The following is a 23,123-nucleotide window of genomic DNA, read 5'->3' as shown; positions in this document are numbered from 1 at the left end:
GGGTAAGATAAGTGCATTACCCTAAAACAGCATAGCTAGAATAATCTGCTGGTTTCCTTGTTGAAAACAGATTTCCTAGATCAAGACATGCTTAGTTACACACACACCGATCAGCCATAACATTAAAACCACCTCCTTGTTTCTACACTCACTGTCCATTTTATCAGCTCAGCTACTGACTGTAGTCCATCTGTTTCTCTGCATACTTTTTAGCCTGCGTTCACTCTGTTCTTCAATGGTCAGGACCCCCACAGGACCACTACAGAGCGGGTATTATTTAGGTGGTGGATCATTCTCAGCACTGCAGTGACACTGACATGGTGGTGGTGTGTTAGTGTGTGTTGTACTGGTATGAGTGAATAAGAAACAGCAGCGCTGCTGGAGTTTTTTTTAATCCACTCACTGTCCACTCTATTAGACACTCCTGAGTTGGTCATCTTCTAGACCTTCATCAGTGCTCACAGGACGCTGCCCACAGGGTGCTGTTGGCTGGATATTTTTGGTTGGTGGACTAATCTCAGTCCAACAGGGACAGTGAGGTGTTTAAAAACTCCAGCAGCGCTGCTGTGTCTGATCCACTCATACCAGCACAACACACACTAACACACCACCACCATGTCAGTGTCACTGCAGGGCTGAGAATGATCCACCACTCAAATAATACCTGCTCTGTAGTGAACAGCATGAAAGGGGGCTACCAAAGCATGCAGAGAAATAGATGGACTACAGTCAGTAATTGTAGAACTACAAAGTGCTTCTATATGGTAAGTGGAGCTGATAAAATGTGTGTAGAAACAAGGAGCTGGTTAAAATGTTATGGCTGATCGGTGTATATATACATCTTTTGTGTAACATGTATAATTCCAAAATGAGAGAGAGCTTGTGTGTGTGTGTGTGTGTGTGTGTGTGTGTGTGTGTGTGTGAGAGAGAGAGAGAGAGAGAGAGAGAGAGAGAGAGAGAGAGAGAGAGAGAGAGAGAGAGCAGTATAAAGTACCAGCAGGAAAAAGAAAAAAACGAATAATTGTATGAGATGGATGACAGGAAGATTAAAGAAGAAGCACATGAAGAACAGCAGATTGATGGAAGAGCAGGGAGAAATTCATCTGCAGTGCATGTAACTGCAAGCCAAGCCTAAATAACTGAAAGTAAATAAGAAACAAAATGCCAGGGTCCCATAAACAGCATAAAACATGTGGTACAACCTAAGGAATATAAAAGAGACACCAGAAGGAATATGAATTAAAGATCAAAAATAAAAAAAAGAACGTAGACAAGGGGGGGAAAGGTGAATGTAAGAAGAAGAAAGAGGACAATGACAAGATGTATTCATCTGAAGTTAGGAGAGATCAAGGGAAAGGGGAAAAAAAGAACAGTGTAGGATGGGAGGTAGAGACCAAAAGAGGTGAATGGGAAGAAGGAAGAAGGTGACAGTATTTAAGGGAAGCAAAAATTGATAGCGATCAAATAAAAGAGAGAAAATAGAGAGATTGAAGGAAAAGCGTGGGTCTGTTTCTGCATCTAAACAAGTGCCAAAATGACTTAGCGCTAAAAGACATGGACAGAACATGATCATATCACTCTGCCTTTACTCTCGTTCTCTAAACACCGTCTCCCCTTCTCCCCTTCATGGGATTATGGTAACAACATAAGACAAGAATAGAGCAAGACATTGAGGAACACAAAAAACATATAAACGCGTGGGGGAAACGGAGAGCGAGAGTAAGGGAGTGATCAGAAGGACTCGTATTTACTCGAACACATTTTCCCACGCACACTCCAGCTCTAGCGCTGGAATACATAACACCATAATGAAGCACATGATCAAATTCATTCAGCTGTACACCGGTTCAAGCTGCAAAACTCATACACGCTGGTTATCTGTGAGAGAAACAAAGAAAGACTAAGAGATAGCATATTTCAGGGGGTGTAATCTTATAGTGATCCTATTTTGTGTGCAGAAATATTTCACCTCCCATCACAATCCTGCTCCTCACGCCAAGCTTTTTTTTTAAATATATTTGCTTTATGCATTTTCTCCCCTTTATAGCGCGTCCAATTGCCCGAATGTGTCATGCTTCCTCTCAACCAATGCCGATCTATGCACTGATTGAGGAGAACGAAGCTAACCCACGCCCCCTCCGACACGAGGGCAGCAGCCGTATGCATTTTATCACCTGCACTTTTGACAAGTGCAGTGCAGCTCAGCGTTGTGTACGTAGAGACACACCCTGAGAGCACTCTTTTCTCATTTCTGTGAAGGCACCATCAATCAGCCAGCAGAGGTCATAATTGCACCAGTCATGGGAGAGAGACCCCATCCGGCTTAGTCCCGCCCATTTCTGAACAACAGGCCAATCGTTGTTTGATACGATGAATTTGAGATCCCAGCTCTCCAGCGTGTGTTTTTACCGACACCTGAGCAGCACACCAAGCTTTTTTAAAATTTCAGTGCATTATTGTAAAAAAATTCACATTATGGGCCATTTCGCAGAATCTGTGCCATTTCTGTTCCCAAGACATTATATTTACAAATCAAAAAATCTAATCAAGGTTTATTTGTCACATACATAGTCATACACAGTACAACTGGCAGTGAAATGCTTTTGTGACTGCTCTGCCACAGTAATTACAAATCTACAAAATAGTTAAAAAATATATTATACAAAAAAATAAAGAATGTTTTTAAAAGTAAGAATGTAGAAACATTAGAAAAATTAACAATAAAATTAAAAAGAGCAATTTAAAGTGAACAAGTGTGTAGTGACAAGTAGTGCAGAAACTGTGCAACATAATGCTATACAGATGTGATTTTTTTTTTACACAAATACTAATCTATACATATACATATACATATATATATAAAACTGTATACACGCATATTATACATATTATACGCATATATATTTATAAATGTATATGACAATTTGAAAATTTACTGCATTTTTAAATGCATTTTTGATTGCGCAAAGTGTCCTGTATATTGATCTAATTGCAAATTTAAGATATATAATTTAAAACGTTAATAAAAACTCCCTATAACACTGAAAAAAATATATTTTTCATGTTCCCACTCTTTAACACTACAATTTAATGAAATCAATTAATAAAATCTGTTAGAAATCCTTTTATTCCTGCATGGTTTGGTGACGCCATATCCCATCTAGTCAGTTATGTCCCCAGGTTTTCATTCAGTCCTGTTATCCTATGGAAATATTATATAATATTATTATAATATACGGAAAAATTGGAAATATTCTACAAGTCACATTTTAAATGGAAATTTACATGATCTGTATCTACTGAAGACCACGGAGAGACCACAGGTAAATTCTTTCTGTTTTCCCCCTGTATGTTTGATAATATTGTAACTCTGACTGAGAAAATTGAACTCAACATAAATTCCATCTCCATTGCCACATGGGGGCCACTCAGGTGGCACAGCGGTAAAAACACACGCTGGAACCAGAGCTGGGATCTCGAATACATTGTATCGAAACTCAGCTCTGCCTGCCGGCTGGGCTGAGCGGCCACATGAACAACAATTGGCCTGTTGTTCAGATGGGCGGGACTAAGCCAGATGGGGTCTCTCTCTCATGACTGGTGCAATTATGACCTCTGCTGGCTGATTGGTGGCGCCTGCACAGAAATGAGAAAAGAGTGCTCTTAGGGTGTGTCTCTCCGTACACAACTGCACTCGTCAAAGTGCAGGTGATAAGATGCATATCGCATGCTGCCCACGTGTCGGAGGGGGCGTGGGTTAGCTTTGTTCTCCTCAATCAGAGCAGAGATCGGCATTGGTGGAGAGGAAGCATGACGCAATCGGGCAATTGGACGCGCTAAAAAGGGAGAAAAAAGGGGGAGAAAATGCATAAACAAAATATACAGTGTATCACAAAAGTGAGTACACCCCTCACATTTCTGCAAATATTTCATTATATCTTTTCATGGGACAACACTATAGACATGAAACTTGGATATAACTTAGAGTAGTCAGTGTACAGCTTGTATAGCAGTGTAGATTTACTGTCTTCTGAAAATAACTCAACACACAGCCATTAATGTCTAAATAGCTGGCAACATAAGTGAGTACACCCAACAGTGAACATGTCTAAATTGTGTCCAAATTGTGCCCAAATGTGTCGTTGTCCCTCCCTGGTGTCATGTGTCAAGGTCCCAGGTGTAAATGGGGAGCAGGGCTGTTAAATTTGGTGTTTTGGGTACAATTCTCTCATACTGGCCACTGGATATTCAACATGGCACCTCATGGCAAAGAACTCTCTGAGGATGTGAGAAATAGAATTGTTGCTCTTCACAAAGATGGCCTGGGCTATAAGAAGATTGCTAACACCCTGAAACTGAGCTACAGCATGGTGGCCAAGGTCATACAGCGGTTTTCCAGGACAGGTTCCACTCGGAACAGGCTTCGCCAGGGTCGACCAAAGAAGTTGAGTCCACGTGTTCGGCGTCATATCCAGAGGTTGGCTTTAAAAAATAGACACATGAGTGCTGCCAGCATTGCTGCAGAGGTTGAAGACGTGGGAGGACAGCCTGTCAGTGCTCAGACCATACGCCGCACACTGCATCAACTCGGTCTGCATGGTCGTCATCCCAGAAGGAAGCTGACGCACAAGAAAGCCCGCAAACAGTTTGCTGAAAACAAGCAGTCCAAGAACATGGATTACTGGAATGCCCTGTGGTCTGACGAGACCAAGATAAACTTGTTTGGCTCAGATGGTGTCCAGCATGTGTGGCGGTGCCCTGGTGAGAAGTACCAAGACAACTGTATCTTGCCTACAGTCAAGCATGGTGGTGGTAGCATCATGGTCTTGGGCTGCATGAGTGTTGCTGGCACTGGGGAGCTGCAGTTCATTGAGGGAAACATGAATTCCAACATGTACTGTGACATTCTGAAACAGAGCATGATCCCCTCCCTTCGAAAACTGGGCCTCATGGCAGTTTTCCAACAGGATAACGACCCCAAACACAACCTCCAAGATGACAACTGCCTTGCTGAGGAAGCTGAAGGTAAAGGTGATGGACTAAACCCAATTGAGCACCTGTGGCGCATCCTCAAGTGGAAGGTGGAGGAGTTCAAGGTGTCTAACATCCACCAGCTCCATGATGTCATCATGGAGGAGTGGAAGTGGATTCCAGTAGCAACCTGTGCAGCTCTGGTGAATTCCATGCCCAGGAGGGTTAAGGCAGTGCTGGATAATAATGGTGGTCACACAAAATATTGACACTTTGGGCACAATTTGGACATGTTCACTGTGGGGTGTACTCACTTATGTTGCCAGCCATTTAGACATTAATGGCTGTGTGTTGAGTTATTTTCAGAAGACAGTAAATCTACACTGCTATACAAGTTGTACACTGACTACTCTAAGTTATATCCAAGTTTCATGTCTATAGTGTTGTCTCATGAAAAGATATAATGAAATATTTGCAGAAATGTGAGGGGTGTACTCACTTTTGTGATACACTGTATATATATACATATATATATATATATATATATATAATATATATATATTAGGGCTGTCAAACGATTAAAATTTTTAATCGCGATTAATCTCAGAATTTCATATAGTTCATCACGATTAATCACATTTTTTTTTTTAAAGGAAGTGGTTTTAATGTTATGGCTGATCGGTATACATACACTAACACACAAAAACTCATTCACAATCAACACAGTCTTGTTCCCTGGGTTCTGACAACCATCTTTGCACAATATTGCATTGTTTTTGCACCTTATTCTCACCGTATTGTACTTGCTGCTATATAAACCCTACGCTGCTAACTGGATATCAGAATAAGTTTTTATTAGGGCTGTCGAAGTTAACGCGATAATAATAACGCGTTCCAGTGTTGCCAGATTGGGCGGTTTTTGTTGGAAAACAATTTAATAGCATTTAAATAACACGTCTGTTTAAAAGTAAATATTCAGTTTTAAGAAGCACCAGCATTGTAGAAGGCTGTTAAAAGTAAAGTCAATTTTCAATGCTGATTTGGCTTAATAGTGTTGGTCAGTCTGTATCATATTCTTGAAATGATAAAGTATTGCAAAGGAATATCTTTGAAATTCTTCCTTATAATGTTAAGGTTGCTATATTTTGGTTTTTCACTTGTCAGGGAAAATTAAGAGAGAAAAAAGCTTATTATTATCATGCGTGTGATATATATCATTTACGTGATCTGCGTATCACGTTACCACTGTACGTCACTGAGCTGATATGTGTATCAGGTGACCAGCAGGTAACGGCGTGTTATGTTTAAGTGTGATGCTCCAAGTTGTGGATTAAGCAATAAAGACAAACACGTTCTCCACATAACTAGTGTCATTTGTATTTCGTGGTTAAGTACAAAACATAACAATGCGGGTCTTCGTGATGTAATTCTACATGGCACTCACTGCCTGTATAGGTAAATTTTTCCTGTATAGAATTTGCGTTAACGGCACTATTTTTTTAAATCGCGTTAAATTGAGATCGCGTTAATGCGTTATTATCGCGTTAACTTCGACAGCCCTATATAAAAACATTGCCACATGGAGCACTAAGTCAATTGATTGATAGAAAGGAAGCATGTGTTGGCCTGTTTTTGCTTTACTTTTAATCATTCTGTCAATTTCTTGCCTTATGTTACTTATTAAATTTGTTCCAAACACTATATACAAAAAGCCCCACCACTGCCACTGTTGGGCTCCTGAGCAAGACCTTTAATAATAATTGTATTAAGTCTTATATGTGCTTTGAATAAAAGCAATTGCTAAATGCTGTACCTGTGTCTTAGAGCAGTCTGGAAAAGCACATTCATCAGTTTCTATAAAAGTTACAGAATCGTTTTTCGAGCTCTAGGTCCACTGTTTCATTGTAGCTGGTCGTTATTTTTAAGATTTAAATTTCACTTTCTAACAGTAAAATAAAATTAGGCAAAACGAACTGATTTGAGTGCTCTTCTCCTCTAGTTTTATCTAACACACACTTAAATGCTTTAATCAAACTATACAACAGCAGAATGTGTACCACAAATGTCACACACTTATCTTGAAGGTGTGTAAGGCATACATATTCAACATTCTTTCAACAAAGGGAAGCATGAAAAGTATACACGCACTACAGTGTTGTGAAGAATTTGTCCACCTCTCCTGAAGATACAAACTAACACAAATCAGTCTTAAGTATTTATTATATTAAGCATAAAGGAGAAAAAGGTAGAATGAGGTATTATTCTTGCAATTCTTAGCCCATGGCTGTGTGTGTGTGACTTTGGAGCATGTACAAGCCCAACAGCACTTGCCCATCAAAGGATTACACCAAAGTATCATGGCAAGCTTTTGAATCCATGTGGTGACACTTGGCCCCAGGACAGGCATCCTTGTGCAGGCAGCATTCGGGATGAAAGCATAAATCTTTCACATGCCAGTGGCCGTGACATTATTGCATTCCATTGCCCCAGCTGTGAGACAATAAGCATGATCTAATATGAGGAGGATTATTATCGGCACTTTCTAACCAATGGCATAATGGCACAGAACAATACCAACGTCGTTATCTCTTCAGCACACGCTTCATTCTTACGAACACACACACGTTGCTCCATACAATGGAAACCGGGTGCTTGACATAAGAGCAGGTGTACTCATACGGATGATAATAACATATTCCATTGTGTATAGAAGATAACTGCTAGTTTTACAACAAATGAGTCTGGTTGTAGCTACATTGTTAATACATTTTTATAAATGGCTTTGCCTTTTGCTAACATTCACATCTTTATCATGTCGCCTCATTAACGCTCCATCTTACTCCGGTGCATGCTGGGAACGGTGGACAGTAGCCAGAATGGGCTGAGAGTGACTGAATCCATTCTAAAGTAATAATGTTTTGCTAAGCCTTAATGTGTTGAAATAATGGCTGTTTAAAATACATTTAAATAGTGAGATGATGTGCTAATGGTGACTATAAAATAACTATGACTGTATAAGCAAATCATTTATAGAAAAATAATCTACAATGAGAAGGTGAGATGAGACTCCATAATCCTGTTCCCATTTACACCGATCAGCCATAAAATTAAAACCACCTCCTTGTTTCTACACTCTGTCCATTTTAAGAAGCACTTTGCAGTTCTACAATTATTGACTGTAGTCCATCTGTTCCTCTGCAAACTTTTTTATCCTGCTTTCACCCTGTTCTTCAACGGTCAGGACCCCCACAGGACCACCACAGAGCAGGTATTATTTAGGTGGTGGATCATTCTCAGCACTGCAGTGACACTGACATGGTGGTGGTGTGTTAGTGTGTGTTGTGCTGGTATGACTGGATAAGACACAGCAGTGCTGATGGAGTTTTTAAACACCTCACTGTCACTGCTGGACTGAGAACCAAAAATATCCAGCCAACAGCGCCCCGTGGGCAGCGTCCTGTGACCACTGATGAAGGTTTAGAAGATGACCAACTCAACAGCAGCAATATATGAGCGATCGTCTCTGACTTTACATCTACAAGGTGGACCAACTAGGTAGGACTACAGTCAGTAATTGTAGAACTACAAAGTGCTTCTATATGATAAGTGGAGCTGATAAAATGGACAGTGAGTGTAGAAACAAGGAGGTGGTTTTAATGTTATGGCTGATTGGTGTATATTAAATATTTTTTATTACTCAGGTAATTAAAATAAAGAATCATTAAGAAACATCATTAGACACTAGAAACTATTGTTTTATCTTTAAAAATGCTTTTACATTGTTGTAATTTGGGGGTAATGTGCATGTACAGGATCTGGCTTGCAGCAAATAAAACACCACACATGTCCTTGTTGGGTGTAAATGATGGTACATTAGTCTACATCATTTACATGTCATTGATTTTAAAATAACTGATAGTTATATAACCATACAATTTTACAGGATCTTAATGGGTCCCACATTGAGGGTAATTAAGCTTCATTGGAGCTAATATCTTGTTTCATTGGAAGAATAAGTCACACAGCCACAGAAGCACAGCACCAGTTTGACTGGCCTTAAAACAAAGACTAAGATCAGTAGCACATACTTGTGGAAACACTCGTCCACCTGCTAATCATCAATCAAGAGAACAAGTAAGCAAGTACAGAGCTACCAAAGTGGACTCTAGGGTCCATTCAGGTACTGTGAATGATGTCGATTTAAGTAAATGTGCAATATATGATGTTAACTAACACCTTTTCGTATCTCAGAAAATCACCAGCTTGAAAGTATTAAGTATGCAGTGTAGTACAGAGTTTCAGAAATGAAATATGCATGTGCTCACAATCAAATGAAGTCTTGTTTGGAAAAATAAAACAGAAAAGGCAAAACCAGGATCCGTCTGTCTCCACTGAATCTACAAACAATGCTGCTGATTTTAATCCTTTATGGGTCTCACAGAGAAAATAATGTTTAAAAAATATTTCTCCGGCAGGCTGGGTGCCCAAATGAACAACGATTGGCTGTTGTTCATACAGGGTGGGAGCCGGACAAGGATTTCTCATAACTGATGCAATTACGACCTCTGCTGGGTGATTGAAGGCGCCTGCACAGAGTCGAGGGATAATGCATTGATCAGGGTGTGGCTCTCTGTACACAAAGCTGATCTGCATATGAACTCGCCTCGTGCAGGTGAAACGGTGCAGTCGGGTACTGCACACGTGTCGGAGGGGGCGACCAGGGTGGAGATCAACCTCAGTAGAGAGAAAGCACAATGCAATTGGGTAATTTGATTTGCTATAGTTGGAAGAAAAAGTGGAGAAAATAAAGAAAAATAATAAAAAATTAATAAATCAGTAATAAAATAATATTTCTTTGCATTTGTTAGTTTCCTGGGACTATACCAACAACAAATGATTAATATTTGTTTTACTAGTGCACACAGTATTTTTAATGAGCCTCTACCAAACAGTTAAGATGATCACAAAAATGACGCGACTTTCATGGATGATTTTTCAGCCCCCGCCTTCAGGTTGACATAGGTAAGAACTACTGTTTTCTCAAAACCATCTACTAATATTTTTTAGTTTAAAACATGTCAACCAAGGAGTAGATGCGGCCCAAAGAAGATTATTTAGAAAGTAAGCTCAACAAAATGGTATTACCCATTATTATCTTTTTAAAGGTAAGGTAAAACACTGTAACACTGTTCAAAACACAGTTTTCACCCATTTTTGATCTTTTTGCAATAAATAAAAGCTTAACTACAGTGTCTGCAGATTGCCACAGACTTTTATCTGAATCTTTACAGTGCTGGTACTTGCGATCCATCTTGTATGAAGGAGTTATTGATAGAAGTGCTTAAATTGGGGACAGTACAAATCAAATTACAGTGCTCTGATATTGAATTCCAGGAACTAACTATTGCTGTTCAGCAGCTTTCATTTGGCTCTGCACCTGATATTGATGGTGTGCTGACTGAATCTTATAAATGATTTCTAAGAGTGCTTAGAATGTATGAGAGTTTTAAATAGTATTTAATGCTGTGTTACAAAATATGAGTCATTTGCTGACTTGTGCTCTCAGTAATGGACGGCGTATACATCCTTTTTTTATATTTTCCACCTCCTGGTTTCTACACTCACTGTCCATTTTATCAGCTCCATTTGATCAGCTCCACTTACCATATAGAAGCACTTTGTAGTTTTACAATTACTGACTATAGTCCATCTATTTCTCTGCATGCTTTTTTAACCTGCTTTCACCCTGTTTTTCAATGGTCAGGACCCCCACAGGACCAGTACAGAGCAGGTATTATTTAGGTGGTGGATCATTCTCAGCACTGCAGTGACACTGACATGGTGGTGGTGTGTTAGTGTGTGTTGTGCTGGTATGAGTTGATCAGACACAGCAGCGCTGCTGGAGTTTTTAAATACCGTGTCCACTCACTGTCCACTCTGTTAGACACTCCTACCTAGTTGGTCCACCTTGTAGATGTAAAGTCCGAGACGATCACTCATCTATTGCTGCTGTTTGAGTTAATCATCTTCTAGACCTTCATCAGTGGTCACAGGACGTTGCCCACGGGGCGCTGTTGGCTGGATATATTTTTGGTTGGTGGACTATTCTCAGTTCAGCAGTGACAGTGAGGTGTTTTTAAAAACTCCAGCAGCATTGCTGCATCTGATCCACTCATACCAGCACAACAAACACTAACACACCACCACCATGTCATTGTCACTGCAGCGCTGAGAATGCATGGGGGTCCTGACCATTGAAGAACAGGGTGAAGGCAGGCTAAGAAAGCATGCAGAGAAACAGATGGACTACAGTCAGTAATTGTAGAACTACAAAGTGCTTCTATATGGTAAGTGGTTAAATGGACAGTAAGTGTAGAAACAAGGAGGTGGTTTTAATGTTATGGCTGATCAGTGTAATTTGGTAAGTGAATTCCAAACATTTGCATTCTCAAGTTAAAAACTCCTACTACATCTCAGTTACTCGATTCTAACAAAGGTCTTAGACCTTATGGAGGATGCTAAAGTGTGTTTATAATCAATACATGGTGTTGCAATGCTACCAGTGGTAGCCTAGTGGGTAGAGCTTTGGGCTACCAACCGGAAGATTGTGGTTCAAATCCAGGCTCTGCTATGCAGCCACTGTTGGGTCCTTGAGCAAGGCCCTTAACCCTGTCTGCTCTAGAGGCGCCATACAATTGGCTGACCCTGCGCTCTGACCCCAGCTTCCAAACAAGCTGGGATATGTGAAGAGAGAATTTCATTGTACTGTACACCTGTATATGTATATATGACAAATAAAGTATATCTTCTTCTTCTAGTACACTAGTATGGAATTTGCCTTAAACATTTATGGCTTAAAGAAGGACAGTATTATGCACTACTTCCTGCCCTGACAAAAAAAACTGAATATTATTGGATTATTCTGGGCAGGGAAACATACTCACAATGTCAGGTCAGTAACACAAACTCTTTAAGTAGAGCAGACAACAAAAAAGTATGCTGTTCCTAAATTGGTGGCATCCCTGGTGCTTATTGTCCTATTTGCACAATTGTTCTCATGCTGGAAGTTAACTTGGAACGACCTTACAAGATTCATCAGTTCAAGTTTCACAGACAGTTTTGTATCTCCAGTGCACCTCTGGACTGTTGAAGGAAACCGGAGCTCCCGGAGCGAACCCAAGCGACACAGGGAGAACATGCACACAGCATGCAGAACTTTATACAGAAAGGACCCGGACTGCTCCACCTGGGAATCGAACCCAGGACCTTCTCGCTGTGAGGCGACAGTGCTACCCACTGAGCCACCGGCACGCCCCTCCAAGATAAAAACCAACAAAAGTGCTGGAGTGTATATTATAGTGTATTGTAGCATATCTGTATTTTGGCAGCTATTTACCCCATTATTCATATCTTGTTTTTATTTTTACAATAAAATATATTGTGCATCAAAATAAATCTTAAAGAGGTGGCACTGAAGGGCAGGTACTTATAATGTTTTACAGCCCCAGCACCTGGTTTAAAATCTAAGCTGTGTGTAAACACCAAGTCAGTGTAAGATTTCTCCATTTCCTCCTATCTGCCAAAACATGCTAGTAGTTGAATTAGGTCTTAAATTGCCCCTAGGTGTGCCCAGTGCTTCTGGAATCAGGATCAGCATGACATATGATGAATTAATGTATAAATAAATAACATTTCCAACACACATAAAACACTAGAAGCTATATCAGGTGTGTAAGTGATTCAGTTATTCATTTATTCACTGACGGTGGTACAACAGCTTTATCTGGGGTTGCGACGGGTGCAATTCACTGGGCGAAAGGTAGAAAACACCCTGGACAGGTTGCCAGTCTATCACAGGGCAAACACACACACACACACACACACATTCACACCTAGAGTTTCAAGAAACTCCAATTAATGTGGGAGGAAACTGGAGCTCCCAAAGGAAACCAACCCAGACATCACTCCACCTGGGAATAGAACCCAGGACCTTCTTGCTGTGAGGGGACAGTGCTACCCATCAAGCCACCGTATTTTCAGGGCCCAGGATTTGGAGAGTCCTAAGAAGCCTGGTCACTTAAAAAAAAAATACAGAAAGGGTAGAGCAGTGGGATATTCCGCTAGCACACCAGCGCTGAGATTCTGAACACGCCATCTAGCGGGCACCATTAGCCGTGCCTGCGGCAGACAAAATCAAGTATGCTGGGTGGGAAAAGACAGGAATAAGTGGGTGGGGTCTTCGAACGCTGTGCAAGGATTCTGGTTAGCAGACTGACACACCTGTGCAGAAGTGGATGAGACTTATGTGCGAATTCATCAAAGCACACGCGAAAAAGAAGGGGTTAAAGCTGGAACCAGAGCTGGGATCTCGAATACATCGTATCGAATGTTAGCTCTGCCTGCCGGCTAGGCTGAGCAGCCACATGAGCAACGATTGGCCTGTTGTTCAGATATGGGTGTGATTAAGCCGGATAGGGTCTCTCTCTCATAACTAATGCAATTACTCTGCTGGCTGGTTGATGGCGCCTGCACAGAGATGAGAAAAGAGTGCTTTCAGGGTGTGTCTCTCTGTACTCAGTGCTAAGCTGCACTGCACTCGTCAAAGTGTAGGTGATAAGATGCATACGGCTGCTTAAATTGGGAGAAAGAGAGAAAATGCATAAAAAATTGAAACAAGACGGTGCAGCGGTAAAAACACACGCTGGAACCAGAGCTGGGATCTCGAATACATCGTATCGAATCTCAGCTCGGCCACATGAACAATGATTGGCCTGTTGTTCAGATATGGGCGGGCTTAAGCCGGATAGTGTCACTCTCTCATAACTAATAAAATTACGACCTCCGCTGGCTGATTGATGGCGCCTGCACAGAGATGAGAAAAGAGTGCTCTCAGGGTGTGTCTCTCCGTACACAGTGCTGAGCTGCACTGCACTCGTCAAAGTGTAGGTGATAACATGCATACGGCATGCTGCCCACGTGCCGGAGGGGGGGGGCGTGTGTTAGCTTCGTTCTCCTCAATCAGAGCAGGGATCGGCATTGGTGGAGAGGAAGCATGATGCAATCGGGCAATTGGACGCGCTAAAAGGAAGAAAAAAGGGGAGAAAATGCATAAATAAAATATATATTTTAAAAAATGGCGTGAAGGACTGCGCATGTGTCAAAAGGGGCGTGGAGCAGGCAAATGTCCCCCCCTCGAACGCAGTCGGGATCCCCAGCAGCGGCTACATTAAATTGGGAGAAAAAGAGAGAAAAAGACTCTTTAGTTCGAGGCAAATTTTGTGCAGAGCCGCTGTGAAAAGGTTTTAAAATAATGGTTACACACCACACTATGTAAAAGTCAAAGTGCCCCGCCCTCATTCTCTCTCGATTTTTTTATATTTCTACTGTCTCTCTCCTCACACCTGCCCTTATTCATCTGGTGTAAACCTTCTTACTGTCTTTGCTTCTCTCCGTGCTGTTTTCTTTCCATTCTGCCTTCCCTCCGCATCCTTTTACTTATATATAGAAATGTATGTGCCAGCGGTAACCATGACAACGGCTTCAGCCCACAGAGCATGTGTGAGTTTGTGTGTATGAGCAGGAGAGAAAGAGATAGAACGAGAAACAGTGGGGAGAGAAAAGAGAGGTAATTATTAGGAAAAAGACAGGCTTGAAAACACTCCTCAATTCCCTCTATTTAACCACCTCCTCCTGTGGCATGTCACGGATCTCCCTCCTCCTCTTCCTCCTCATCCTCCTCCTCCTCCTCCCTCTTTCCATCACTTGCACTTTCCTCCTCTCCTTTTTGTTCACACAATTCTCCTCACCCTCCATCTGCATCTGTGTTCTGCAGGCACTCGCTTTCACATTTTCTGACTTTTTGCCTTTTTCTCTCTCTCTCTCTCTCTCTCTTCCTGTTCCACTCTTTCACCGCCTCTCTCGCTCGTTCTTTGCATCTTTTCATGATTCTGGAATTCTGGATGGTAGTTTTACAAACCCTAATAGTCTGCTATCTCCACTTTTTTCAAAATCCTTTGAAATAAACGTATGTGATTGCATGTTGAGAAGGATTCTTTATTACAAATCCCCACAGTTCATTTCAAAACTCCCCCACTCTCTTTCTTCTCTTTTTTTCTTTCTTAATTTCTCTCTGAATTTACAATGTGGTGCTATTCCACCCATCTTTCTCCAACTGTTACTTTTATCTCTTGCCTCTTTTTTCTGTTTCTACATATTTGAAGTGTTTAATCTTTATTCTATAAATATATTAAATTATGTACTCATTAATAAGGACTCAAATCACGTGTTTCAGCCACATCTGTAGCTAGCAGGTGTAATAAATCAATTACATTAAGAAAATTATATTCTTTCGAGTTTGCAGCAACAGTTTAGGGAAGCCCCTTTACCCATGTGCACAAGACAAGCTTAATAAAACATGAAGAAAAGCTTGGTTTAAAGAAAGAAACTCCAGCATCCTGACCTCACCCCACTGAACAGCTCTGGAATAAACTGAGACATCAACTGAGGCTTTCCTGAGTACCATCAGTGCCCAGCCATACTAATGTATGGGCACAAATTTCCACAGACATACTTCAAAGTCTTGTGAGAAGCCTTTTAAGACATGTGAAATGATCACATAATGGTCACTCCATTTTAATATAATTTTTTATGGGATTTCCAACAAGCTCATGGTCAGGTGTCCACATATTTTTTTTTACCATATAGTATAAATATACATGTGTAAAGTGTTTTAGATGAGCCACCACCAAATGCTTTTCTTCTGATATATTTCGTCAGTTCCATAGGCTTTCAAATGGGTAAAGGACATAGCAAATCATTTTGATACCCCTCAATAATTGAGGGCATTGCAATTTTTAAAGAGATCCCCATTCATCAGGTGATCAGTACATAACTTTGTAATGATTTTCAATTACTTTCACCACTAAGAGGAATTATGAACGACACCTATACTAGCAAAATAGGGCATGAAAGATCCACCTCTTTACTGTAAGGTTCAAGCATATATGCCTGCACCATTCTCTTGATGTACTTGACATATGAACCTGTCCAAACTGTCAAAATCTGATGCAGGATCACTCATGTGACCATAACACTTTTTTTTCTGTAAACCACCAAATTTTACCTATTGTCAGTTTGATTCAAAATTCAAGATTAACTGAATATAACATAATTTGCTGTACTAGGTGAGGGTAAAAAAAGAATAGCATGAAACCCTAGCAAAAATACTATCAATGAGTCAAGAAAATATGACCCCACAGAAACAATTTAGGATGTCCCTTCAAAATGACAGAATACGAAGAAAAATAAAAAATAATAGCTATTAGTAGGATTATAACAGGTACTGGTCATTTCATGCATGTGTGACAGTCTTTTGCATGTTGAGAAGTAGTACATACACCATTAATCTTACATTCATAGATCTTCCAAAATAAAGTAGTGACATAGAGGTTCACTATTCAAGGTAGAGGGGGTAACTAATTCTGAGACAAAACCTGCTTACCTCTTTCAAAACAAGATATCTTCCAACACAACAACCCAAAGCTCACATTCATGTCTACCAAGAAAACTTGAACTGACAAGAGCTAGGCACAAAGATCACCTGAATTAAAGGAGCCTGAATATTTTGGGTTAATATTGCAAGATCTAGGTATGTACATTTAAAAAAGCCATTTCCACAAAGATCTATTGTCTGTGAGACATGCCGACTTCTGCAAAGATCAACAGTTATATAGTTCTACAGGAGAAAAGGACTGCATTATTATTTTTATATTTATCACACATCAATGCATGTACATAATGAAAGTGTCCACATGGACCAAAGGATAAAAAGAAAAAAGCAGTGGAAAACAAAAACAAGATGACAAACCGTACAGGCCAAAGTAGCAAGACAAAAAAGCAAGAGATAAAAAGAGATTATTATCATTATTATCTAGACATGAAAGATATATGATGTATTGTCTACATAATAGCAGCCATTTATCTTACATTATTTATCCAGGCCTGTCAAAGTAAAGCATACATCTGGCAGAAAATACACCCTTCACACAATCACTCATGTCTAAGAACAATGTAAAGCAACCAGTCCCAATACTGGCATGATTTTAGAGTGGGAGGCGGGAGTGTATTGGACACCAAAAGGAAAAACATACCAAACTTGCCGCTCAGGTGGCGCAGCAGTAAAAACACACGCTAGCACACCAGAGCTGGGATCTCGAGTACATCGGATCGAATCTCAGCTCTGTCATCTGGATGGGCTGAGCGGCCACATGAACAATGATTGGCCTGTTGTTCATATAGGGGTGGGGTATTAAGCCGGATAGGGACTCCACGTAACTAATGCACTAAGCCCTCTGCTGATTAATGGCGCCTGCACAGAGGTGAGCAAAGAGTGCAGATCAGGGTGTGTCTCTCCATACACAAGGCTGATTCGCATATATGCACTTGCCTAGTGTGGGTGACAAAATGCATACGGCTGATGCCCATGTGTCGGAGGTGGCGTGGGTCAGCTTCGTTCTCCCATTAGTGACACAATCGGGCAATTGGACGCACTAAAAAGTCGGAAGAAAAAGGGGAGAAAATGCATAAACAAAAATATAAATAAAGAAAAGAAAAACATACCAAACTTCACAGTGACAGTAACACTATCTGCTCCATCACAGTGCATCCCATTTATGATACAGCAACATGTGACCACAGTCTTTGTACAATACAACACTGTACTGTGACACAGTTATGAATGATGTAATGAAGTTAATCTCACACTGAACTCAGATATTAATGAAAAGACTCCCTAATCTGAAACATCTCAACTCATGTCAGGACAAAAAAACCATTATACAATTACTATACGGACATTAATGGATACTTCTCATTACTTAACACAATTAATCAACCCATCAAAGCTCATTAATAGAGACAATCTATCTCTGATTGACAATAATTAGGTCCTTAAAAGATTATGTAACTCTCTTTGCAATAACAAAAAAAATGAATAAGGAATTTATAGAACTTTCTCTAGAACAATACAGCATGGAAACACGTATATTTGTAATAATATGATTGTTTCCAGGCTTTAATATAGCCTGAGCTTAGGCGATATTCCGCTAGCACACCAGCGCAGAGATTCTGAACTCCTCGGTTCAAAACTAAGCATTGCCACTGGTCGGCTGGGCGCCATCTAAAGGGGCATAATTGGTAGTGCCTGCAGCAGACAGTTTCTGCTAGGGCGGGATAACCGGACTATGTGGGTAGGGTCTTCGAACGCTGTGTAAAGACCCTGATTAGCAGATAGAGAGGCGCCTGTGCAGAATGCATGGGTGAAAAAGGGTTCCGCTAAGGGCAGCGCACGGGTCGGAGGAGGCGTGAGCAGCAATATACCCACCTCAACTGCAATCAGGGATCCCCCAGCAGTGGAAGACATATTATCTATGCTAAATCTGGAGAAAATGGGAGAAAATGAACATTTTATTGCTTAACTTGTTCCTGTAAAACTTACAACACTAAAATTAACTCAATTTACTAATAAACTAATAATATATAGTACAAAATTACCTTAACATTTTTGGTCACACAATTTAAATCACAGAGATGAAGTAATTGAAGGACCCAGACCGCCCCACCTGGGGATTGAACCCAGGACCTTCTTGCTGTGAGGCGACAGTGCTACCCACTTAGCCACCATGCCACCCCTGTACTTTCTATGGCATTGAGGATACTGAAAATGACTTTTACTGTATTTTTAAATGATTATGTAATTAAATTTTATATAATATCTTGCCAAAATTTTCTTTGAGCAAATGTTATCTTTTTATCTGTTGAATACAAATATGAATTTTTCATTTTTTACCAAAGCAACATATAAATTTGTTGAAATTTTTTCCCGTCTGTACTTCTTCTGTTTCCTTTTTTTAAGATTAACAAAACAACTATGTTTATCTCCCACTCTTTTACTTGGTGGCATTTGCTACAAGTCCTGCTGACATTTCTTCTCCGTCTGTGCACTTTTCTCTCTCCATCACTGTTTCTTTTCATTCCTCCTACATTTTACAGGGTAAAACCAATCCAGACTCTCAGTCCTTTTTCTCCCACTCACTGTTTACCACTTGTTCCCTTTTTTGTTCTTTTTTCTTCATTCTCATTTCCAATCGTTTGTCAAAGTCGGTCAGTGTGAAAGTACTGGTAAAAGCAGATGTGACAGAAATACTAATATGGACCCATGAGCCTGTCTAATACTGGATAACACAGTGTGTCTTCAAAGTTTCACTTCAAAGTACTTAGTTCAATCCCCCATGAGCCATGTTCATCACAATCACTGCGACAGATATAAATGTCTTTGACACCCGGGCAGCACTAAGCACTTTATCAGAAGTCAAAAAATGACAGTGGTCCTATTTATTACTCTAAATAAAATATACATTCATGCTCATGTATCTTATGGATAAAAGCACAGAGAGTAAACGACCACAAACTAAAAGTAACAGAGAAGAGCTGCAGTGACTACCAGAGATATGACACAAAAAGCAAGAGAGTCAGAGATAAGGAAACCAAAAGAAAGAAGACAGTGATTCTAAAAGAGACAACGCTTTCAAAAGACAGACAAAAGGAACTTACAAATGTAAAGCACCAAATATATACCACCCTTGATGCTCACGTTGCTTGAGGTAGTTATTTATCACTGATGTAAGAGAAGTACAAGTGCTTTAAACTCAAATGAAACTGAACCTTGTCAATTAATTCTCATAAGACCACTATATAAAAAAACTAGGGGAAGCAAAACAAGAAAAAAAAACATCTCAGCATCCCCCTTCCCCCATAATTTGGATATTCTCTGTTTGTGATTTTAGATATTGTAGTTATTTTCAGGTGTTTTAATATACTGTAGAACAAACCGACCATTCATTTAAGTTAAACCATGTTAATGAAGAGCACTATGACAGTGTTCTTTAGTTTCTAGTACTGCAGCATAGACTAACATAGATTATCCATGTTCCCAACAAATTATTAGAAAAAAAATATATCTCCATTGGGCAGAGCTTTTTATTTTGCTGATGATTTTGGCCAGTTGATGTGTAAAAGTACACCTGCTTCATTCAGTAATTGTATAAGTGTAAAACGTGTATTATTGGTTATGGTGTCTTGTTGTATTTTAAAGTTGAGTTTTGCACTATTAAAACACTGTGTATATATCCATATCACTATGTAAATACTTTATATTTAATAAAATTTTAGCTTATTTTGTGTTGTACCGAGTTGTAATGAGTTTAATCATGTTTATTCTATTTCTATTTTATTATTGCTGCTGGTCTCACTGAGAGCTACCAAACAAAGTTTCGTTGTATAACTACAATGACAATAAAGTCTATCTTATCTTATTAGTTAGTTAGTTAGTTAGTTGTAGAAGCTATCTATAGATCTAAAGACATCCTGTCTTTCTTTTAGCTGTCAGCACCTATTTTAGGCTGCACACCTGTACAGCTGTGGTGCCAGGATGGCACAGGAGGCCACATGGTCCCTCTTACCAACCATTTCGGTGGATACCATTTCTGTGGAGTATGTAGGCAGTTGTAGCCTAGTGGTTAAAGTACTGGATTAGTAATCTGAAGGTTGCTGGTTCAAGCCCCACCAATGCCAGGCTGCTGCTTTTGGGCCCTTAGGCAAGACCCTTAACCCTCAATTGCTCACACTGTATACTGTCACAGTACTGTTAGTCTCTTTGGATAAAGGCATCTGCTAAATGCTGAAAATGTAAATGTAAAGCATGTGCAGTGACTAAATCCACATTAAAGATATCATTCAGAAGATAAGTGAAAGTGACAATAATTAGTTTGTTGGTTAGTTAGTTAGCAAACTCAAACCTATTTAATTTAGTTAGTCAGTGTAAGATTTAAAAGGTTAGTTTGCCTAGTGTATGAAGTGGTTTACTTATGTAACTATCAGTAACTTACATCAGTTTAGTTTCAGAATATTAACCACAAAAAGGCCAAAAGACCAAAAAAGTAGGAATGCTAGCCTTAGACCAAAAACAAAATAATGGAGACTGATAATTAGGCACAATAAAGAGAGAAGACGAAAAGACTGAGGGACCCAAAGAAACCCCCCCAAAAAAACAACTGATGAACCAGGACAGAGATAAAAGAGAGTAATAGACAGATAAAAAGACAGAAGTTGAATTTTAGGACTACACATGACCAGCTAGAGAGAAAATGATCTTAAAACAGAGAGTGACAGGCTGGTAAAACCAGGTAGATAAGCATAATGATGAATATTCTTATCAACACACAGATGTACCAGATTAAACATTACCTTAGCAGCCATGATCATGGAGGAGCCCCCACGGATGCCCAGAATGGGGATGTGGGTCTGTGCTGAAATGAAGTCGAGGATCTGAGCAATAGCCTCTTGGTCAGTGTCGTCCCCAAATACAACTCCCTGTAGCCAGTGGCGAGACATGAGGGCACAGATGCGTGTGATGATGCTCTTCGGGTCTGTTTCATTCATGGTGACCAGGTCGAGCTTGGGTGCCAGTGGCACATGTAAGAAGTCCTCCTTCTCCAGGCCCTCAGCCAGTGTCACCTCGCTTGAGTTACCCACCAGCACCACGGCGATGCTAAGGCCCTGCGCCAACTTGGGCACCGCTCCCACTGGATTGGCCGGAGGGTAGTGGGGTGGCCCGATAATGTTGCCGGTGGTACCGCCCCCTGCCATGCCCCCTCCACCTCGTCGCGACTTGCAGACTGGGCAGAGGACGAGCAACAGGAGGAGAAGGAAGAAGAACAGATGCAGTCTTGGAGGTGAGGAGAGGGTACGAAGAGGAGAGGGAAAGAGGTCGAGGCTGACAAGCATGGCAGAGAAGTGAAGACGCTGTCCCTGGAGGAAAGAAGAGACAGAGAGTTTAGAAATTGACAAACTCTGGCTCTGTTTATGCAAAACCTTCACTACTCATTAATGGCACTTGTTGGATTGAGTTCAAGGAAATGTCAAGGTCCCACTGAGAATTCAGTCATTATCACTGTCAAATTACCAAGAGGTTTCATGAACATCTTTTTGCTATGTGGATTTAATATGCCTTTCAGTGAGTTCCCAGATTTATAGGTGTCCACACAATGTATATTCCCCCATTATCATTTTTACTGCAGCCTGTCTGTTGCCATCATTCTGCAAAAAAGGCGGGGAAGGCAGTGGTAGCCTAGTGGGTAGAGCTTTGGGCTATCAGCCGGAAGATTGGCGGTTCAAATCCAGGCTCTGCTATGCAGCCACTGTCCCCTAAGCAAGGCCTTTAACCCTGTCTGCTACAATATCTGATCCTGCATTCTGACCCCAGCTTTCAAACATGTATATGTATGTATGACTAATAAATTCTACTTCAATTCTGCTAAGTGGGTAGCACTGTCGCCTCACAGCAAGAAGGTCCTGGGTGTGTGTGTTTGATATTAAACTTGTGTGAGCTGATGAACCTTGTGTACCCAGTAGCTACCTGTTCTGTCATGAATGTAACATGTAAAAAATGACGTTAAAATCCTAATAAACAAACAAACAATGACCCAACTGAAAATGACCACTAGAGGACTACTGTTAACCAGACATTATCTGTTACATTTACATTTTCAGCAGACACCTTTATCCAAAGTGACTTACATTACATTACAGTTACAGTATACAGTCTGAGCAATTCAGGGTTAAGGGCCTTGCTCAAGGGCCCAACAGCAGCAACCTGGCAGTGGTGGGGCTTGAACCAGCGACCCTCTGATTACTAGTCCAGTACCTTAACCACTAGGCTACAGCTTGCCCTGTAGATCTAGAAGTGTTAAAGTAAGAGGCTATTCATTTATGAAAACTTACATGAACACCATAAAGACCAGGGTAAAATTCTTCCACTTGAAAGTAAAAGTTGTTCTGTGTTTATTAAAGTAGATTAAACTTGAATAATGAATAAAAACAGATTCAGATCTGAGGTTGGTACATTACACCACATTACTTTTGATGATTAATAATCATATTCATACCATAATGTACATTTGATGATTGAAGTAGAACAGTTCTAGAAAAAGAAAACCATACAGCTTTACCTCCTGTGTGAATGTGCTGGTGTTGTTAGAGAGAATAATGCACAAAAATACTTTCCACACTTTTAACAGGGATGTAGTTTTTCTGTG

At 40.3% G+C, this 23,123-nt stretch overlaps 1 protein-coding gene across 1 annotated transcript in view; it reads right to left on the bottom strand.

Moving 5' to 3' along the window:
* Window positions 1-23,123, bottom strand: part of grin2bb (glutamate receptor, ionotropic, N-methyl D-aspartate 2B, genome duplicate b) — a 144,217-nt gene that overhangs the window by 101,342 nt on the left and 19,752 nt on the right. Inside the window, exon 2 of the mRNA XM_063009807.1 lies at window positions 21,274-21,837. Within this exon, the coding sequence (XP_062865877.1) occupies window positions 21,274-21,837 (564 nt within the window). The remainder of the gene's footprint in view (window positions 1-21,273; window positions 21,838-23,123) is intronic.

This window comes from Trichomycterus rosablanca, chromosome 15, assembly GCF_030014385.1.
Source record: "Trichomycterus rosablanca isolate fTriRos1 chromosome 15, fTriRos1.hap1, whole genome shotgun sequence".
In the NCBI taxonomy this organism is placed as follows: Eukaryota; Metazoa; Chordata; class Actinopteri; order Siluriformes; family Trichomycteridae; genus Trichomycterus; species Trichomycterus rosablanca.
This window is presented reverse-complemented; position numbering and strand designations above follow the sequence as displayed.